The sequence below is a fragment of the Podarcis erhardii genome, assembly GCF_964252035.2.
Source record: "Podarcis erhardii genome assembly, chromosome: 8".
NCBI lineage: Eukaryota > Metazoa > Chordata > Lepidosauria > Squamata > Lacertidae > Podarcis > Podarcis erhardii.
The window spans coordinates 62,771,523-62,787,731 of NC_138499.1; the positions used below are offsets into that span (position 1 = coordinate 62,771,523).

General features: G+C 42.3%; 1 protein-coding gene across 2 annotated transcripts in view; it reads left to right on the forward strand.

Annotated features, from left to right (window-relative positions):
* Positions 1–4,455: 4,455 nt before the first annotated feature.
* CAP2 (cyclase associated actin cytoskeleton regulatory protein 2) overlaps positions 4,456–16,209 on the forward strand; it is a 39,208-nt gene continuing 27,454 nt past the window's right edge. The window contains exons 1-3 of one of the 2 annotated variants that reach the window (XM_081873436.1): positions 4,456–4,836; positions 11,402–11,532; positions 15,209–15,309. In XM_081873436.1, coding sequence (XP_081729562.1) covers positions 11,412–11,532; positions 15,209–15,309 — 222 coding nt within the window. In that variant the 5' untranslated portion in view covers positions 4,456–4,836; positions 11,402–11,411. Of the gene's footprint in view, positions 4,837–11,399; positions 11,533–15,208; positions 15,310–16,209 lie in introns of those variants that run through there. The other variant, XM_081873438.1, reaches the window with a different exon arrangement.

The window sequence follows — 16,209 nt, forward strand, 5'->3', positions numbered from 1 at the left end:
TATGGGTAGACGGTGACCTGGCTACAAGCCCACACTGGGAAGGAATGTTTCATTTTATTCAATGGCAAGCTGTTGGCAAGCCAATGACAGTTCCAGCAGGCTTCTGAAGAAGTCCAATATTTAGATCAGGTGGTGGAGGCGCAAAGTATTGGGTTAAAAATGATATTAGATTGTTAGGGTTCTGTGTTATTGCGTGAGAAAGATAACATCTAATTATAGCTATGAATTTAGCATTATTATTATTTTCTCAAAAAAGAAACACATCAGGACATAAAAACCTTCATCTGGGGGTCAGTGCATATTAAGCCACATTTATTCTTGATGAGGAGGCTAGGACACTATTATTAATGGGAGTACTAAGAGTTGCATTTATCACTGCTGTGAGCACAATCCTGCCAAAGATATGCCTCTTAATTAATTACGGTAGGTGAGTTGGCTACATATTTTCAACTGAAACCAATGAGACTTTCAGTTGCTTAGGTTTGGCTTGTGCAGAAGGTCACTTACGCAGAGGGGCTTTCACAACCAACCCCTACTGCACCCCTTGTGCCTGAGGTGCCACATCCTTAAGACTGCAGTTCTGTGCACTCTAGTAGGTGCTGTTTGGAGTGTTTCTGAGGAGTAACAACAACAACAACAACAACAACAACAACAACAACAACAACAAATACTTATTGTGTTGTATTTATGTTATATTTATTAAGAACCAGATATAAAGAAATGCAATAATAAAAGGTGCACCTTCAGAGTAATGTGTATATTATGCTAAAGATAAATTAGTTTTCTCTTTTTCTATTATTAAACATGTTAGTTCCTCCAATATACCTCCTTCTATTGATAAGCGATTCTTTTTCTGAACTACCAAATGCCAATACTTTAATGTTTATACATTTGCTCAGAATTTCACACAAACTGGCACTGTATAGCACATATTTCACAGGGGACTTACAGAATTTAATATCTGCATTTATTTGATTTACTGTAAATGGTTGTTTATTTCTGGATCATTCTTAATAGGTTTTATTGGTTTTGCTGGTTTTGTAAACTGGATTTGTAATGGCTTTTAGTCAAATACAATAAATAAATAAATAAATAAATGATTGATTGATTGATTGATTGATAGATAGATAGATATTTATAAATACCCAAGCTGTACACAAGTAGACATACCGGTATGTCTTTAAAATGTCAACACAGTCAAAAACTGCTTCCCAGATCTCCAGGAGACAGTCAGCACCCAAAGATGCTGTTAGCTTTTCCAGAGCTCAAAACACAGCATTTTAACTCTAACTTCAGTCAGTGCTTTATATGCACTGGCTTACATAATCTCCACCAAGAGTATGTGTGAGAGAAAGACACGCTTTTCCTTTCCAGAATAGTTGCTGGCTACTTTTTAGTCATCTCCTATCCAAGTGGTTTAACCACTTTAGTAGACTCTTTCCCAGACTCCAACCTTATGATAATAAAATCACTGAGTTGGAAGGGACCCTGAAGGTCATTTAGTACAACCTCCATCAGTACTATTAAGGTATCAAGAAAACAATATAAATTTTAAATAAGACAAATAGGTCATAATGACCAGATGGATTATTGGCAGATTTACACCAAACCTTTGAATAGTTTTGCCTGTTTTGCTTAATTATATCAGGCAGACTGGTAAGATGCTTAGCACCTGAAACAAAGTAAATATAGTATTGATACCAAAACCTGATGAAATTCTAGAATGATCAGAATCTTAAAGACCAATATCATTGATGATGACATATTATAATGCTCTAAACTCTCTTTTGACAGCTAGATCAAGGAGTATTTTTTGAAAATTATGCTAGTACAGAAGACAAAAATGGATTTATAAAGAGAATAAAGTTAAAGGACAGACTAATGTGGTACAAAGTATAAACTCTAATAAGAGGCTCATTGTACTATACTTTTAGATGCTGAAAAGGCTTCTGACAGGGTAGAATGCGGTTTCTTAAAGCAAGTGTTGGTGAAGAACAGTAATTGGATAAATATATACAGTGGAACGTGATCTGTGCAGGAGGCACGTTTGCAACCCGCAGCGTTCGCAACCTGTAGCGCCGCATCTGCGCATGCGCGGGTTTCTGCACATGCGTGAGTGCCGAAACCCGGAAGTAACCCGTTCCGGTACTTCCGGGTTCGGCGCGGTGTGCAATCTGAAAACACATAACCTGAAGCATCTGTAACCCGAGGTACCACTGTAAATGACAAACTAACCACCATAATTGCAGCAAATGGCTGTTTAACCAACTTCAAAGAGAGATTCATAAGGGAACACTTTATTACCTTTATTTTAAAATTCAGCTATTTCTTGCTTCCACCACTAGCAGTGACAGCAGCCTTCATTTACTGTGCTCTCCCTTCCAACATGCAAAATCAGGAGTGGAAAGGGCTTGCAATTCTCCCACTTTCTTTGGAGGTGCAAAGGAAAGCCCTTTACAATCCTCCTCCTTCTCCTGTGTGCCACTGATGATGGAGGGGGCAATGGAGAAGGCAGGATTACAAATAGTATTCAAAGCCTCCCTCAGCTTCTTTCTATTTCCTATGTCCCAGTGTGTACCTTTTAACATGTACACATTGGGAAATGTTTGCTTAAGTAATGAGATAATATCAGATCTTCAGGCTTCAAACCTAACTCATCCTCTTAAAGCACGCTTACTGGTGAAACATGGATTCTAACTTGTGTTAATGAATACAGAAATGCAAGCTCATTATTATTTTGGATTGATACAGCGTACACTGGTGGCATAAGATAGTATGTGCACTAGCATAAACTTGCTTCAGTTCTGTATTCAGTGCTGTTAAACCATTGTATTTGGACTGATGATTCTATCACTAGGACATTCTGTGCTACAGCATTCCGGATTTAGATGTCTGCTATAACTATCTCCCCCACAGTGGGTCTAGGCGCTATTATTATAGAGAGATCCTACCTGTCGAAGGCTTTGTTTTAAAGGGAACAGAAATCGTGTTCTACCTGAGCTATAAATACATCATGCTTCTTTAGGGATGCTTGGCATTTGTTGAAGGATGGAAGCCAGCTTGAGTAAACCTTTTGAGAAAGAATGCAGGATATCAATGATAAAAAAGAAACAAAAATTGGGTCAAAGTAGACATGACAATAATTGGGTGAATGTGATTAATCTGGAATAATTATTTTGTTATGTTTCCCCTAGGATTTTGTCCTATAGGCAGGTCTTAAAAGGTAAAGGTAAAGGTACCCCTGCCCGTACGGGCCAGTCTTGCCAGACTAGTGTTGTGTGCTCATCTCACTCTAGAGGCCAGGAGCCAGCGCTGTCCGGAGACACTTCTGGGTCACGTGGCCAGCGTGACAAGCTGCATCTGGCGAGCCAGCGCAGCACACGGAACGCCGTTTACCTTCCCGCTAGTAAGCGGTCCCTATTTATCTACTTGCACCCAGGGGTGCTTTCGAACTGCTAGGTTGGCAGGTGCTGGGACCGAACGATGGGAGCGCACCCCGCCGCGGGGATTCGAACCGCCGACCTTTCAATCAGCAAGTCCTAGGCGCTCAGGCTTTTACCCACAGCGTCATCCACGTCCCTATATAGGCAGGTCTTACGTTTCCCCAAACCTGCCCATGTGCCATTGATCTTAAATTGTTTAAGATACTGTACTTAAAAGGATGGAAAGTACTGTATTGATTGACAGGTTATTTTTCTAGTGTAATGTTAATAAACTGACAGCCAAGCATGTCTACTCAGAAGCCCCACTGTGCTCAACTGGACTTACTCCCAGGTAAGCAGGTGTAGGATTGCAGCCTCGCGCGCTGCTTCTCCTGCATTATCCCTGCTCCTTCTCTTCACTTTCCTCAAAATGTGAAATCCTTGCGTCTAATAGAAAAATCTATCTCCTGGCAGGGCTGAGCAAAGCTGAGCATATGGGAGTTCAGCCAAAGTAACAGGGGAGCGCGGGTACAAAAGGCGAGGCAAAACGGCAGCGTGTGTGTGTGTGTGTGCCACTGACTCTGCCCAAGCTTAGGCTTCCTAGTAATTATGCAATGATATCTTTTAATTCTAAAGGATACCCCGAATCTGGTAACAAAACACCCCACCGAGCATCAGGGCCGTCTCTGGATGCAGAATCGTCGGCGATGGAAACATGCCCTTGTGATGCATCCATTGCATTGGCGAGCTACATGTTTGGTCCGGACTCGGGAGGGGCAGGCAGAGGGACCACGAAACTAAGGAATGGGAGTTCCAGATTCGACGGGGAGCCATAGGCGCCTGGGCAAACTATGCCTTGGCCCCCTTTCCCCCGAGAATCGCGCCTCCCCTCGCCTCGCAACCGGCCCCTCCCCAGCCTCGGTTTCCCCACCGGCGCCTGTTCCTAAGCGCTACGTGACAACCGCCTCCCCCCCCCCGTCCCCATTCCTTTCACACACGGAGAGCCGATATTGCTGAGAGGCACCTCTCTCTCCCCCCCCCTCCCCCACACCCCACCCCTTTCGCTTTCTTTCTCCTTCTTCGCCAGCGTCTCTCTCTCTCTCTTTCTTTCTTTCTTTCTCTCTCTCTCTCTGTCTCTTTCGCCCTTTCCTTTCGGACTTGCCTATATTTGGCGCGCCCGGAAACCGCCCGCCGGGGCTGCATCTCTCTCTCTCTCTCTCTCTCTCTTTCCCGCCCTCCCCCTCCTGCGCGGCTTTTGTGAGTGACACCAGCTCACATCGAGGAGGAGGAGGAGGGGAAGGCAGGAAGAAAGAGCGCGCAGGGGGGCCGGCAGGAGCGCGAGTGAGCAGCCACGGATTTTCCTCCGCGCGCGCAGAGAGAGGAGAACGAGAGGCTCCCCGGCTCATCCGAACAGGTAATTCCAGAGCAGCTGGCAAGGGGCGGGGAGGGGCGAAGCGAGCCAGCCGTCTGTTGGGAGGCGGGTTGCCCCCCTCTCCGTGGCAGGCAAGGGATGGGCAGGGCGGAGGGGAGGGGAGCGGGGTTGGGGGGGGAGGGAGGCGTGCAGGAGATGCGGGGAAGGGGCTGGCTGGGCGGGAGAGAGACCCCCGCAGAGAGCGGCCTTGCCTGGTGGCTCTCGCCGCAGCCCCTCTGCTTGGGCGTGGGAGGCCAGAGGGGGCGGGAATCGGGAGCGAGCTACTGAGGGGGGTTGATTTCTCTCTCTCTCTCTCTCTCTCTCTCTCTCTCTCTCTCGTGCGTGTGTGGAAGGGCTAATCTGGGTCACCGTCTCTCTCCCTCGTTTCCCTCCTCCCCCGCCCATGGGCAGCCGTGGCCTGCAGCTTCGAGGGGCCCGGTCGACTCTAACAGACCAACCTGGAGGTTTTGTCCCCCCCCCCCCTCCAGGATCGCATCTAGGTGTGGGTGTGACTAGCGGCCGGCTCTTTATTCAGGGCAAAACGCCACAGCTCTTAACTGTGTTGGCAATGGGCACCTGGCATGCCTCCCGGAGGGGGGCGGGCGGGGGAGGAGGATTGTTTCCCCATCGTGGGCTTTGACCTGCGCTGGTTCTGCTGCTCAGGCCTCAGGGACGTGCCTTGTTTCTTGCGCGCTGCTGTGATTTTGTTTCTATAGCCGCCCACAGCAGCGGGGAGAGAAAACGCGTGGGCTTCTGTTGGCCTTTGAGTCGTTGGGCTTCGCCTTTTGGACACTCGGGGTTGGTGCAGGGTGGCAACCTGACAGCGGCATTGCTAGGTCTGTGACTGATGCGTGCCTGCCTGCGTGTCTTATTTCACGCCTTTTAAGGCAACCACCTGGCTGTTTGCAGTGCTTAGGTTTCTGCTAAGGGATGCTCCTAATGGTTCACTTCGCCTAATCTGTTTAGGGAACAACACTGGACTCTCAAGAAGCTGTGAATCATCTAGGGCACAGGGTGGCAATGGGGCACTTGTGGGCGTGGCAGATTCCCGCAAGGTGTCATCCTTCACTACTCCCCTGCTGAAAGAAAACCTCTTTTAACCACTGGATGGCTCGCCCCCCCCCCCCCCAAGCCTAGCCACACTGTGGGTGATGATTTGGGGAATGTTTACAGCTGGGTGTTTTAGGGGAAATATATATGATTTTCCATGGAGTGTCCAGAATAATCCCAAGAGTGCAAATATAGATAATTTTTTTATTGTAATTTTATGAGCTGCAGGGATTGTTTGCAGGAATAGGATAGTGAGTCAGGTTCATTTGTTAGCAAATTAGATTCAGTTTTGGAGAAAGAATTTCTGTAGTGACTTCTATTAACATGACAGTATATTACAGGAAAGCCTTTGTTAGAGGAAAAAACAAAACACAGTTATAAATAAAGCTTTGTTTAAGTCACCACAAGAAAAAGCAGGAGTGCTAGGTGATGTGATTCATTTTTATATTAAATTACAAGAATTTATTTACTGTACTTGCATCCATTTTTTCTCCCTAATATAAAGCCAATCATCCAAATTGTGGAGAACACTGAGTTAATTCAGCTCCTTATAAAACTGCTTAATATCACATATAACCACATAGACTTTGCTTGCAAACACGTTTTTTAATCAATGAAGGGAAACTAAATTAAATTGTACTTTTAAATGTTTGCTTCAGAACTTTAAAGTAAAGATTTAATAGAATAGGATAGTGTATACTTTTGAAATGTATGTAAGTCTTTTCCCTATAGAAGTAAACAAAATAAAGTTAGTTCCTATGTTCGATAGAATGGTCATCAGAGGACTTGTGGTTCATTCACTCCTTCCTTGAGTGCTGCTCTAAAGGATGTGTTGTCAATGCTGGCACATGAATAAAAGATGTTCTCTTAATTAAATAAAAATGAAAAGGGGCTGTGCATTATTCACTACTGCACTAAGGCTAATGCATTACTGGCCTTGAGTGTCTAGCATGGACCGGGGTTCTAGCAGCAGTGAAAGTATATACCTAAGGGACAACACTATTCCATATATATTATATATAGCCAATTGGAGTAGTCTTAGTTGTTTGCTGGTTCAAATCAAGCTTTTGTAATAGAGCATAACAGAAGATTCAAAGCCCTGATTATTAGGTACTGAAGGTGTTGTGCCATTTGGAAAATGTGAATGATAGGAGTGGATTAGTGGATAAGAACATAATAATAGGCCAGCTGCATCAGACCAAAGACATAATAATAATAATAATAATAATAATAATAATAATAATAATATTTATACCCTGCCCATCTGGTTGAGTTTCCTTGGCCACTCTGGGCGGCTTACAGCATATCTAATCCTGTTCTCACAGTGGCCAGCCAAGTGCCTTTGAGAAGCCCTCAAGGAGGTCCTGAGCTCAATAGTACTTCTGTCATGATCCCCAGCAACTGAGGCACGTGCCCTTGACACTTGACCATTGCCATCATGACTAGTAGCCATTGACAGCCTTGGCCCCAGTGATTTTGTCTTAATTCCCTTTTAAAGCTTTCCAGGCTTTCCCATCACTACATCTTGTGGTAGCAACTTCCACAGCTCACCTGTGCACTGAGTGAGGAATCGCTTCCTTTTACCTGTCCAGAATCCCCCAGCACTTACCTTCATGGACTGATCCTGTGTTCTGGTATAATGAGGGAGAGGGAGGGAAATGGTCTGTTCAGTTTTTACATACGGTGCATAATTTTCCGTACCTCTGTCGTGTTCCCCCTTTCTCATCTTTTCTTTCCTAAACTACAAAGTCTCAAGGTTTGTAACCTTAGCTCATAGGGGAGTTGCATCACTCTGGCTGCCTTTTTCTTCACCTTCTCCATCTGCAACAGCCTTTCTGAAGTGCAGTGACCAGAACTGCGCACAGTATTCTGGGTCTGGATGCATCATAGATTGGTGCAAAGGCATCATTAGTTTGGAATGGATAAGAAGCTGAAGTGGGGAAACCTTGACATGATGGGAGAATTGACAAACACAGGTTGCTTCCAGACAATCTGCTTAATGAGCATTTGCTGTAGTTCGTTCGTGGGAAGGTTAGATGACCATAGGTCAAAGCAAGTGTTATCTTACAATTTCCAAGGCATTTCACCCATCGCATTCCTCTTCTCAAAAAGTCTGAGGGAAATGGGTTATGCAAAACCTCCCAATCAACTAAAATTTAATAATAATAATAATTTATTATTTATATCCCACCCATTATTATTTATAATTTATATCCCGACAATCTGGCTGGGCTCCCAGCAGAACACTAAAAACAGAATAAAACTACAAATATTAAAAACTTCCCTAAACAGGGCTGCCTTCAGATGTCTTCTAAAAGTCAGATAGTTGTTTATTTCCTTGACATTTGATGGGAGTTCCACAGGGCAGATGTCACCACCGAGAAGGCCCTCTGCCTGGTTCCCTGTAACCTCACTTCTCGCAGTGAGGGAACCGCCAGAAGGCCCTTGGCGCTGGACCTCAGTGTCCGAGCAGAACAATGAGGGTGGAGATGCTCCTTCAGGTATACAGGACCGAGGCCTTTTTAGGGCTTTAAAGGTCAGTACCAACACGTGGAATTGGGCTCGGAAACATACTGGGAGCCAGTATAGGTCTTTAAGAACCAGTGTAATATAGTCTTGGTGATTGAATCCCACCTGAAAATACTGGTAGTCTGCTAGTGCCCACCATGGCTTCCTTTGCCGCTTTTTGGAATATTCTTCATTCTTTTGCAATAGGCTCCTGGAACATAGGATGCTTTGGTTCTCTTCCTGGATGTACAGCTGACTCAGTTCAAGGCCATTGGCAACTTGCTTATCGTTTATTTCCTTATGTATACAATTAGTTATACTGAGGTAATTATTTTGAGTGCCTCTTCTATTGACACACAGTTTAATTGAGATCTGACTACTTTCCCCCCAACCTGATTTGTCGCTATTGTTTACTTCATGCTGAGCAAAATGTAGCCATCCCACTTTACTTGCAAATAGTAGTGAGTGTGGAGGTTGCTGGATTTGAACAGGATATTTTAGTCTGTTTCTCTTCAAGGAGAAAGATGCAGTTACCATGAAAGGTGTGCTGCCTCTTTACACTAGTTGTTCTGGGATTCTGGAATAACTTGTTGGATTGTCCAGCAATATGGAATGAACTGTGAAATCTACAGGACTAGGGACAAGTAATTGTGGTAGTCCTAGAAGTAATGTAAGATGTATATGTAGAAGATAAATATCATTATTTGGTGGCAAATTGTGTATATATAAGAGAGGTGTCTCAATGCTTGTAAGAAGCAGTTTTAAGTTGGAACAGGTGTTATGCTGATGTTTTTAGACAAAAGATCATTAGCCCGTTTTTCCATATATGATGACAAATAATTATAATAATGAATCATTGCTGGAATACTATTCAAAATCTTTTTAAAAATTCTTAATTGTCTTCAATTCAATTTTCAAATGGATATTAGATTTACCAGTCCTTCTTCTTTGATCTGGTCACTTAAGTTTAGTATCCATGGTATAACATATACATGTATATGTTCCCATTATTAGAGTTCAGCAGGGCAATTTGCTTGCTTCCAGTAATTGGACTAGTGGCATGTAATTAAATGGATTACAAGCCCTTCAGAATGCTTAATTACAAGAAAAGGTCTGAGCTTAATGCATGGGAGGGAAAGGGTACTCTAAACTCTGCATGACCATTGGTGGAGAAGATACTTAAAATGTTACACTTCGTTGGTTGCAAAGAGAAAATAAAAAGCAGCATTATACATCAGGTGCATGGACTAGCAAAGTTGGTTGCCTTGGTAACTTTAAGTCAATCATTCTAACAGAGACTGACAATCTGGTTGCTACAGTATGAGAAGTTATTATTCCTAAGTGTAAAAAAGCAAGCACTTCCATATGAATGCATTTACAAGGAATTGCTGTTCAAAAACAGAAGTGCCCATCACCTGCGGCAAACCACGTGGTTTGCAGTGTGTGGGCGCACTCATGCATGCACGGGTGGATGGAGATTTCCATTTAGTGGCTGTTCATTCACAAAGACTAATGGGACTAGCAAGAAAATTAAAACAACTCCTGTCACACTAAAACAGCGATGACAGGGTTGGTAACCTTTAACAGACCTGGACTTCCTGTTTCCCTGCTATTGTTGCTGATTGGGCATCCCTTGGAAGCACTGTTTCAGCGAGTCAGTACTGTAGAAAAATTGTGCACTCTTAAAAATAAGAGAGTTGGAAAAGAGTTTTTAAAAATACAATTGATTTGAATTTAATTTGATTCCTAAGATAACTATGCACTATGGGCCACAGTGCCTCAACTCCCCCATTTCTGGTTTAAAGATTAATCCAGCACCATGAACAAAAGGGAGAAAAGATATGGGAGCATCCTTCCTAAACAGAGATGGAAGAGTAACCATAGCCAGCATGCAGCCAGGTCAGGGGCAGAAGTGCTGTTCCATTTTCTGAGCAGAAGACCCTCTGGTGGGATGGCATGTATTCCACTGGGGGTCCTTGGTACACTCATGGAAAACACTCTGGGCATAAATATCCTGGTGAAGGTGTTCTGCTAGTGGCAGATCCTAAAATGTGGCATTTGGGGTGTGTGCACGTTGTGGGAGTCCATGGATCCAGAGGATGCTAAGACTCTTCCTTCCCCCTACCCACACAACCCTTGAAACTACATCAGCCCTAGAAATGGCATAACTCCTTTTCTTCCATTGCAGTTAATGGGTGGAGGGGTGGAAAGGAGAAAAGAAGAAGCAACTACCTTCCTCCCTGACTGCAGTTACTTGGCCAGGTTTTGGACGTGGCGGTTGCTCGGCTATGGGTTCTCCCCACATACACTCTCACAATAGCATTTCCATGTTAATGTGTTTAGGGTGGCAGCCTTAGGGCTTAATTCTTGCTGTGCCACTTCTTCAGCTGAAAAGACTTAAGGGCTGTATCCAACTAACCCATTGCACTAGTGGAAGCCTGTACAAGGATTCCTACTATTGCAATGGGACTCCCCCCCACACTCCCCAAACCTGCTCTGGAGGAGTGAGGGGGGAATGTTAGGCAAGCAGAACTGCTTGCACTGGACTGATGGAACAATATACTTAGTGCTATGATGACATCTCAGTATGATTGTCTTATTTTGTAAAAAAAATTTTTTTAAAGTAAGAGTTCTAGTATTGCATATTTGACGATGCTTAGAGACTTACATGTCTAGGTGGGATGCTTCACTTAGTAGGCTAAAGTGTTCAGCACCTTACATTAAAAATGTGAAATGCGTGAAACTTGTGAAATAAGTTACAGAGGTTATAGTACTTGGTCAAGGCGGGATATTTGACTTGTTTCTATGTTATATAAGAGAAATCAAATGTTAACTGTTGAAATCCTTTTTTTAAAAAAGCAACAACAGCCAAATATATTTGTAACATGATATAAAAAAAACAACCACAGAAGCCTTGATGATAGTACCTGTTAACTGTATGAAGGAGATACAGTTCTCTGAAATTCACACATGAAATGAAACAACTAATATAATTTGTGTCTTTGTTTAGCTTTTCCAGGATGGCAGAAATGGCTTTGATTGAGAGGTTGGAGAATGCTGTGGTTAGGCTTGAATCTCTGCTATCAGATTCACACAGGCTTGCTGGGATGGAATGTGGAACTGTCAATGGTGTCAATGGAGGTATGGTTCCGTCTTTCAAGAAGCCGTATGCATAATTTCGAATGTTAGGAACTGAACTACTAAATGCCATGTGCTGGTAGCATTTGTTCTAAAAGAAGCTGGATGATTCCCAGCCGCCCCCACCCAGCTCTTAAATTAGCAATAAGGAATATTTTGTGGGCTCAGACAGAAAATGGCCGATGTCAGCTTTAATTATAATTATAATTTAATGGAACACGGAAAAGATTTTTCTATTAAATGTGTTGTCGATGGATTGCATTTAGCAGTGTCCCTTGTACTAACGGAAGGCTCTTTGAGTTAGCAGAGACATCTATCAGTGGAATAGAAAGGCAGGCAATTTTTGATGGTACCCTCTCCTCCAGTGGTCTCCAGGCAGCTCTAAAATCTGCTCCAGGGATCACCATGTGGACTGTAGGATGGGAGAGGGAATTGGGAAAAATGGCCTCCCCAGTCCATTGACAGAAGTCTCCACTAGATCAAAGAGTCTTCTGTCAGCATGAGGTACACCCTTCGATACAACCCAGTGTTTCAAGTGTCTATTGATCTTTCAGTGTTACTGTTTCGATTGTGTGTTTTTTTTATAATGAATAACTGCTGAATCAGACAGAAATTAGCAGAAGAGATACTGGTTCTGTTTTCTAACTTCCTGCGATTTGTTCTGTACAGTGTGTTCTGCATGTGTTTAATGTTGAATACAAATGTAAGCCTCATTATTATTTACTTTTATTTGTTTTGCTTATTCTGACTTATCACAGCAATACATTGGTTCAAAAGTTATTATAACTATCTCCACATGCATTGATATGATGCTGTAAGCCATATTTTAGTGCAATTTTCACAGTATTCATTCATTTGCCTTATCATAACAGTTTGTAAATGCACAGATGAATGTATCGAAATGTCTTTGTTCGCTTTTTAAAGGGGAGACACAAGAAATAACCTGGAAGTAACCCTGGGCTTAGATCCAGGCCTGAGAGCATTTAGCATTTCCTAGCAGACCTCCTTCTCTGACTGTTACCCATGCAGCTCCCCTGAAATTGCACAAGTCACAGTCTCACTGCTGCAACCCAGCACTCCTACCTCTCAGAACCAAACTAGATCTATTAGCATATGTTTATTTAACACACAGCCTTTAAATAATGCACTGGCATCATTACATGCACATAGCTGGAGGGGTTGATCATTACTAGAATCACAGCAGGCATGGAGTGGTAGAATTTAACCTTTTCCTTCCCGGTTCCCATCCTGAGGCAAATCTCTTTATGAAGCCAGAATTTGGTAGGTAGGGGATTCTCCACTGGAACTGTGTTGTTTTTAACCCACCAGTGCCACAAACTTGTGGAGGTTTGGGTAACTTCATATTCTACCAGGCATTTCCAAATGTCAAGGATCTGGCTTACCAATCTTTGCCCAAAATGTGTTAAAATTCTACCTTAGTTCTTTTGGTTTTATATTTTGATTTTGTTCTGTGAACCACCCTGAGACCTCCCAAGTATGTAAATTCAATAATAATAATAATAATAATAATAATAATAATAATAATAATAATATTTAGCTGTACAAAAGTACATTTCTTCTTCAGTCACTCTACCCGAAAAAGGAAGAAGAGATGGAAATGAAATTATAACAAAAATAAGGAGATGACTGAGATGATAGGGAAACTGGGACCAGCGAAGAACAGAATGACAACAAGAAGAGGCATGAAAAATCAAAGAGGATAAAGAGTTCTGCTCAGCAAGTAAAAGGAAAAACAGAAAAGAAAACATAAGTCTACACAGTATAGCGACTGTAGTAATTTAGAGACATTTCCTTACAAGAAGCATTGGGATGGGAGTTTAGAGATAATCCTGGGAAAAGGGGATGGAGCCTGACTAGCTGAAGAACCTTCAGCGGAAAACTTGTTGTAACTGATAATTAATAAAACCACCCAGTTACCCCCTTTCTCAAGATATTGAGCCTAAGCTTATTACATGTAGTGCATTCAGGCATCCAACATGCTGGACTTGTGCCAAGGACACTCAACTGTGCTAAAGTAGAAGTAGGAATTAATGACAGAAAAATGTCAAAGAAGCAAAAGAACAAAGAGGAGAAGAAAAAGTGGCAGAATCTGTTAAGAAAGAGGAGAAAGCAAAGAGGGGAAAAGAGAATGCGATCAGCAACGAGAAAGAAGGTCAAGAAGGAGAAATGTTTATGGCATTTTTGGAACTGCTCAATATCCTTGTTTTCTGTGACCTTGCCTCGTATATGTGTGGTCATTTTTCACAAACCAGCATGCAGCTCCAACCACCGAATTATCCTCTTTGGTTTACCTCATTTTGTTTCCCAAGGATTTGATGAAATACAGCATCTTCCCTCTCTTACTTGAGTTAAAACTGGATTTAATTGCAGAACCACAGAGTGGTTTATCAGAATCTAAAACATGCTGTCATAAATCAAGAAGTTAATCCTGAAAGTGGGAAGCAGAGTTGGTAGCTACCATTTGAACTCACCTTGAAACCTGGCACTTGTTTTAAAAGAAAGAAACAAAACACACACAAAATAGACATTGTTTTGTTCAACATGAAATACCTATAGAGGAGGAGGATGCAAGGAAAGGCTATGCGAGAACATGCATTTGTCAGATGGATGGAAGCCCAGAAATTCTTTAAGCTTAAAGGTGGGAGAGAGAAAAGAATGATACAAAACAGCCTATTCACAGGTAATATTGAGAGTCTGCAAGTGAAAAGAATGGTTATTGTCATTTGTGTTTTGGTATTGTAAGCCACCCTGTGACCTTCAGATGAAAATAATAATAATAATTGGCATCCTATTTCCTTTTAAAATGTGTTGGGGGTTGTTGCTGTTTTTATTTTGATTGTGTATTTTGTGGTTGTATATTCTGATTTCATTCTGTGAACCGCCCTGAGACCTGCAGATATAGGGTGGTATATAAATTTAAACAAACAAATAAACATTTTACCCTCTCAAAATACTTTCTGCTTTACACTGGATCACACACGTTAGCATTCAAATGCAGTTCACTCAACGCAGTACTCATGGTTATTAATCTAAGACTCCCTTATGAGAAAAGCCCAGAAGGACACCTGTCTAATTGTTGTTTGTTTGTTTGTTTAGCACATTTGTACCCTGCTCTTCACAGCCAAAGAGACTCCCATAGTGGCTTACATACAGTCAGTTAAAACAAGACAGGCCCTGCCTACAGACTTACTATCTAAAAAATGACACACAATGGAAAGGGGCCATGGGGGCGGGGGAGAGGGATAAAACAAACTCAGGTGCTGGTTCTTAAATAGTAGCTCTTATAATGATCAGCTGACATAGAAACAGTTCAGGGGCAAAAGGCCTAAGTAGTTGATCTTTCCTAATGTGCATCTGTAATGGAATTGTTTTAAATACGTTTTTATTTTATTTTTATTGCTTTCTGTTCTCCACCCTAAGCTCCTTTGGAAGGAAGGGCAGGAAATAAAGTTAATACATAAATAAATTTGATAAAATGAATGACTAAATAAATGCCACAGGCCAGCACTCAAATCACATGCTGCTGTTTCTGTTTCTGATGTAGAAATGCTTCTATGAAACATCTTCGAGTCGTGTTGCATTTTAATCTTAGATGTAAAAGCATTCAAAATGTATGAACCTTCTCAGCCAGATCTAGTGAAGTTCTGTTCTCCTGCAGATGTAGCACCGTATGTCGAAGCCTTTGATAGGATCATAAAGGGGAGTGTAGCTGAGTTTCTAAGAAATAGCAAGATCCTTGATGGTGATGTGAAGACACATGTAAGTATTTCTCTTTTTACCATCTGATTGTATACGGCAACTGTGATTTTCTCAAAAAAATAAAAATAAAAATAAATACAGGTCTGGCTCCATAAGCAAATTGTAGTGTTATACATTTATTCCTATGGCAATGGCTGAGCCCAAAATCTTACTATTTCTCTCACACTGCTAATAGCTGTCAGAAACATTGGGCTGTAGCCAATGCTAGTAGATCCACTGAAGCATAACTAACTTAGGCACATTAATTTAAATGAGTCTAGTCTTCCATAGTTCAATGCAATCCCTATTCTTATCATTGAACATACATTTAAAACCAAAAGGTTGTTTGGACTTAAAATCCTCTTTTTTAAAAAGTGACATGGGATCATTGTTTTGCTAAGTCAGAAGTATATTCCACATTTGTTTGTTTTTTAAAAATACTGTAATATAAAAACACATGAATAAAAGTTCACAATGTAGGAATAAACCATAGGTAAGAATGTAAGGGACGTGGGTGGCGCTGTGGTCTAAACCAGTGTTTCCCAACCTTGTGCCTCCAGCTGTTTTTGAACTACAACTCCCATCATCCCTGACTAGCAAGACCAGTGGCAAGGGATGATGGGAATTGTAGTCCAAAAACAGCTGGAGGCACAAGGTTGGGAAACACTGGTCTAAACCACAGAGCCTAGGGCTTGCCGATCAGAAGGTTGGCAGTTTAAATCCCTGAGATGGGGTGAGCTCCCGTTATTCGGTCTCAGCTCCTGCCCATCTAGCAGTTTGAAAGCACGTCAAAGTGCAAGTAGATAAATAGGTACTGCTCCGGTGGGAAGGTAAACGGCGTTTCCCTGCGCTGCTCTGGTTCGCCAGAAGCGGCTTAGCCATGCTGGCCACATGACTCAGAAGCTGTCTGTGGACAAATGC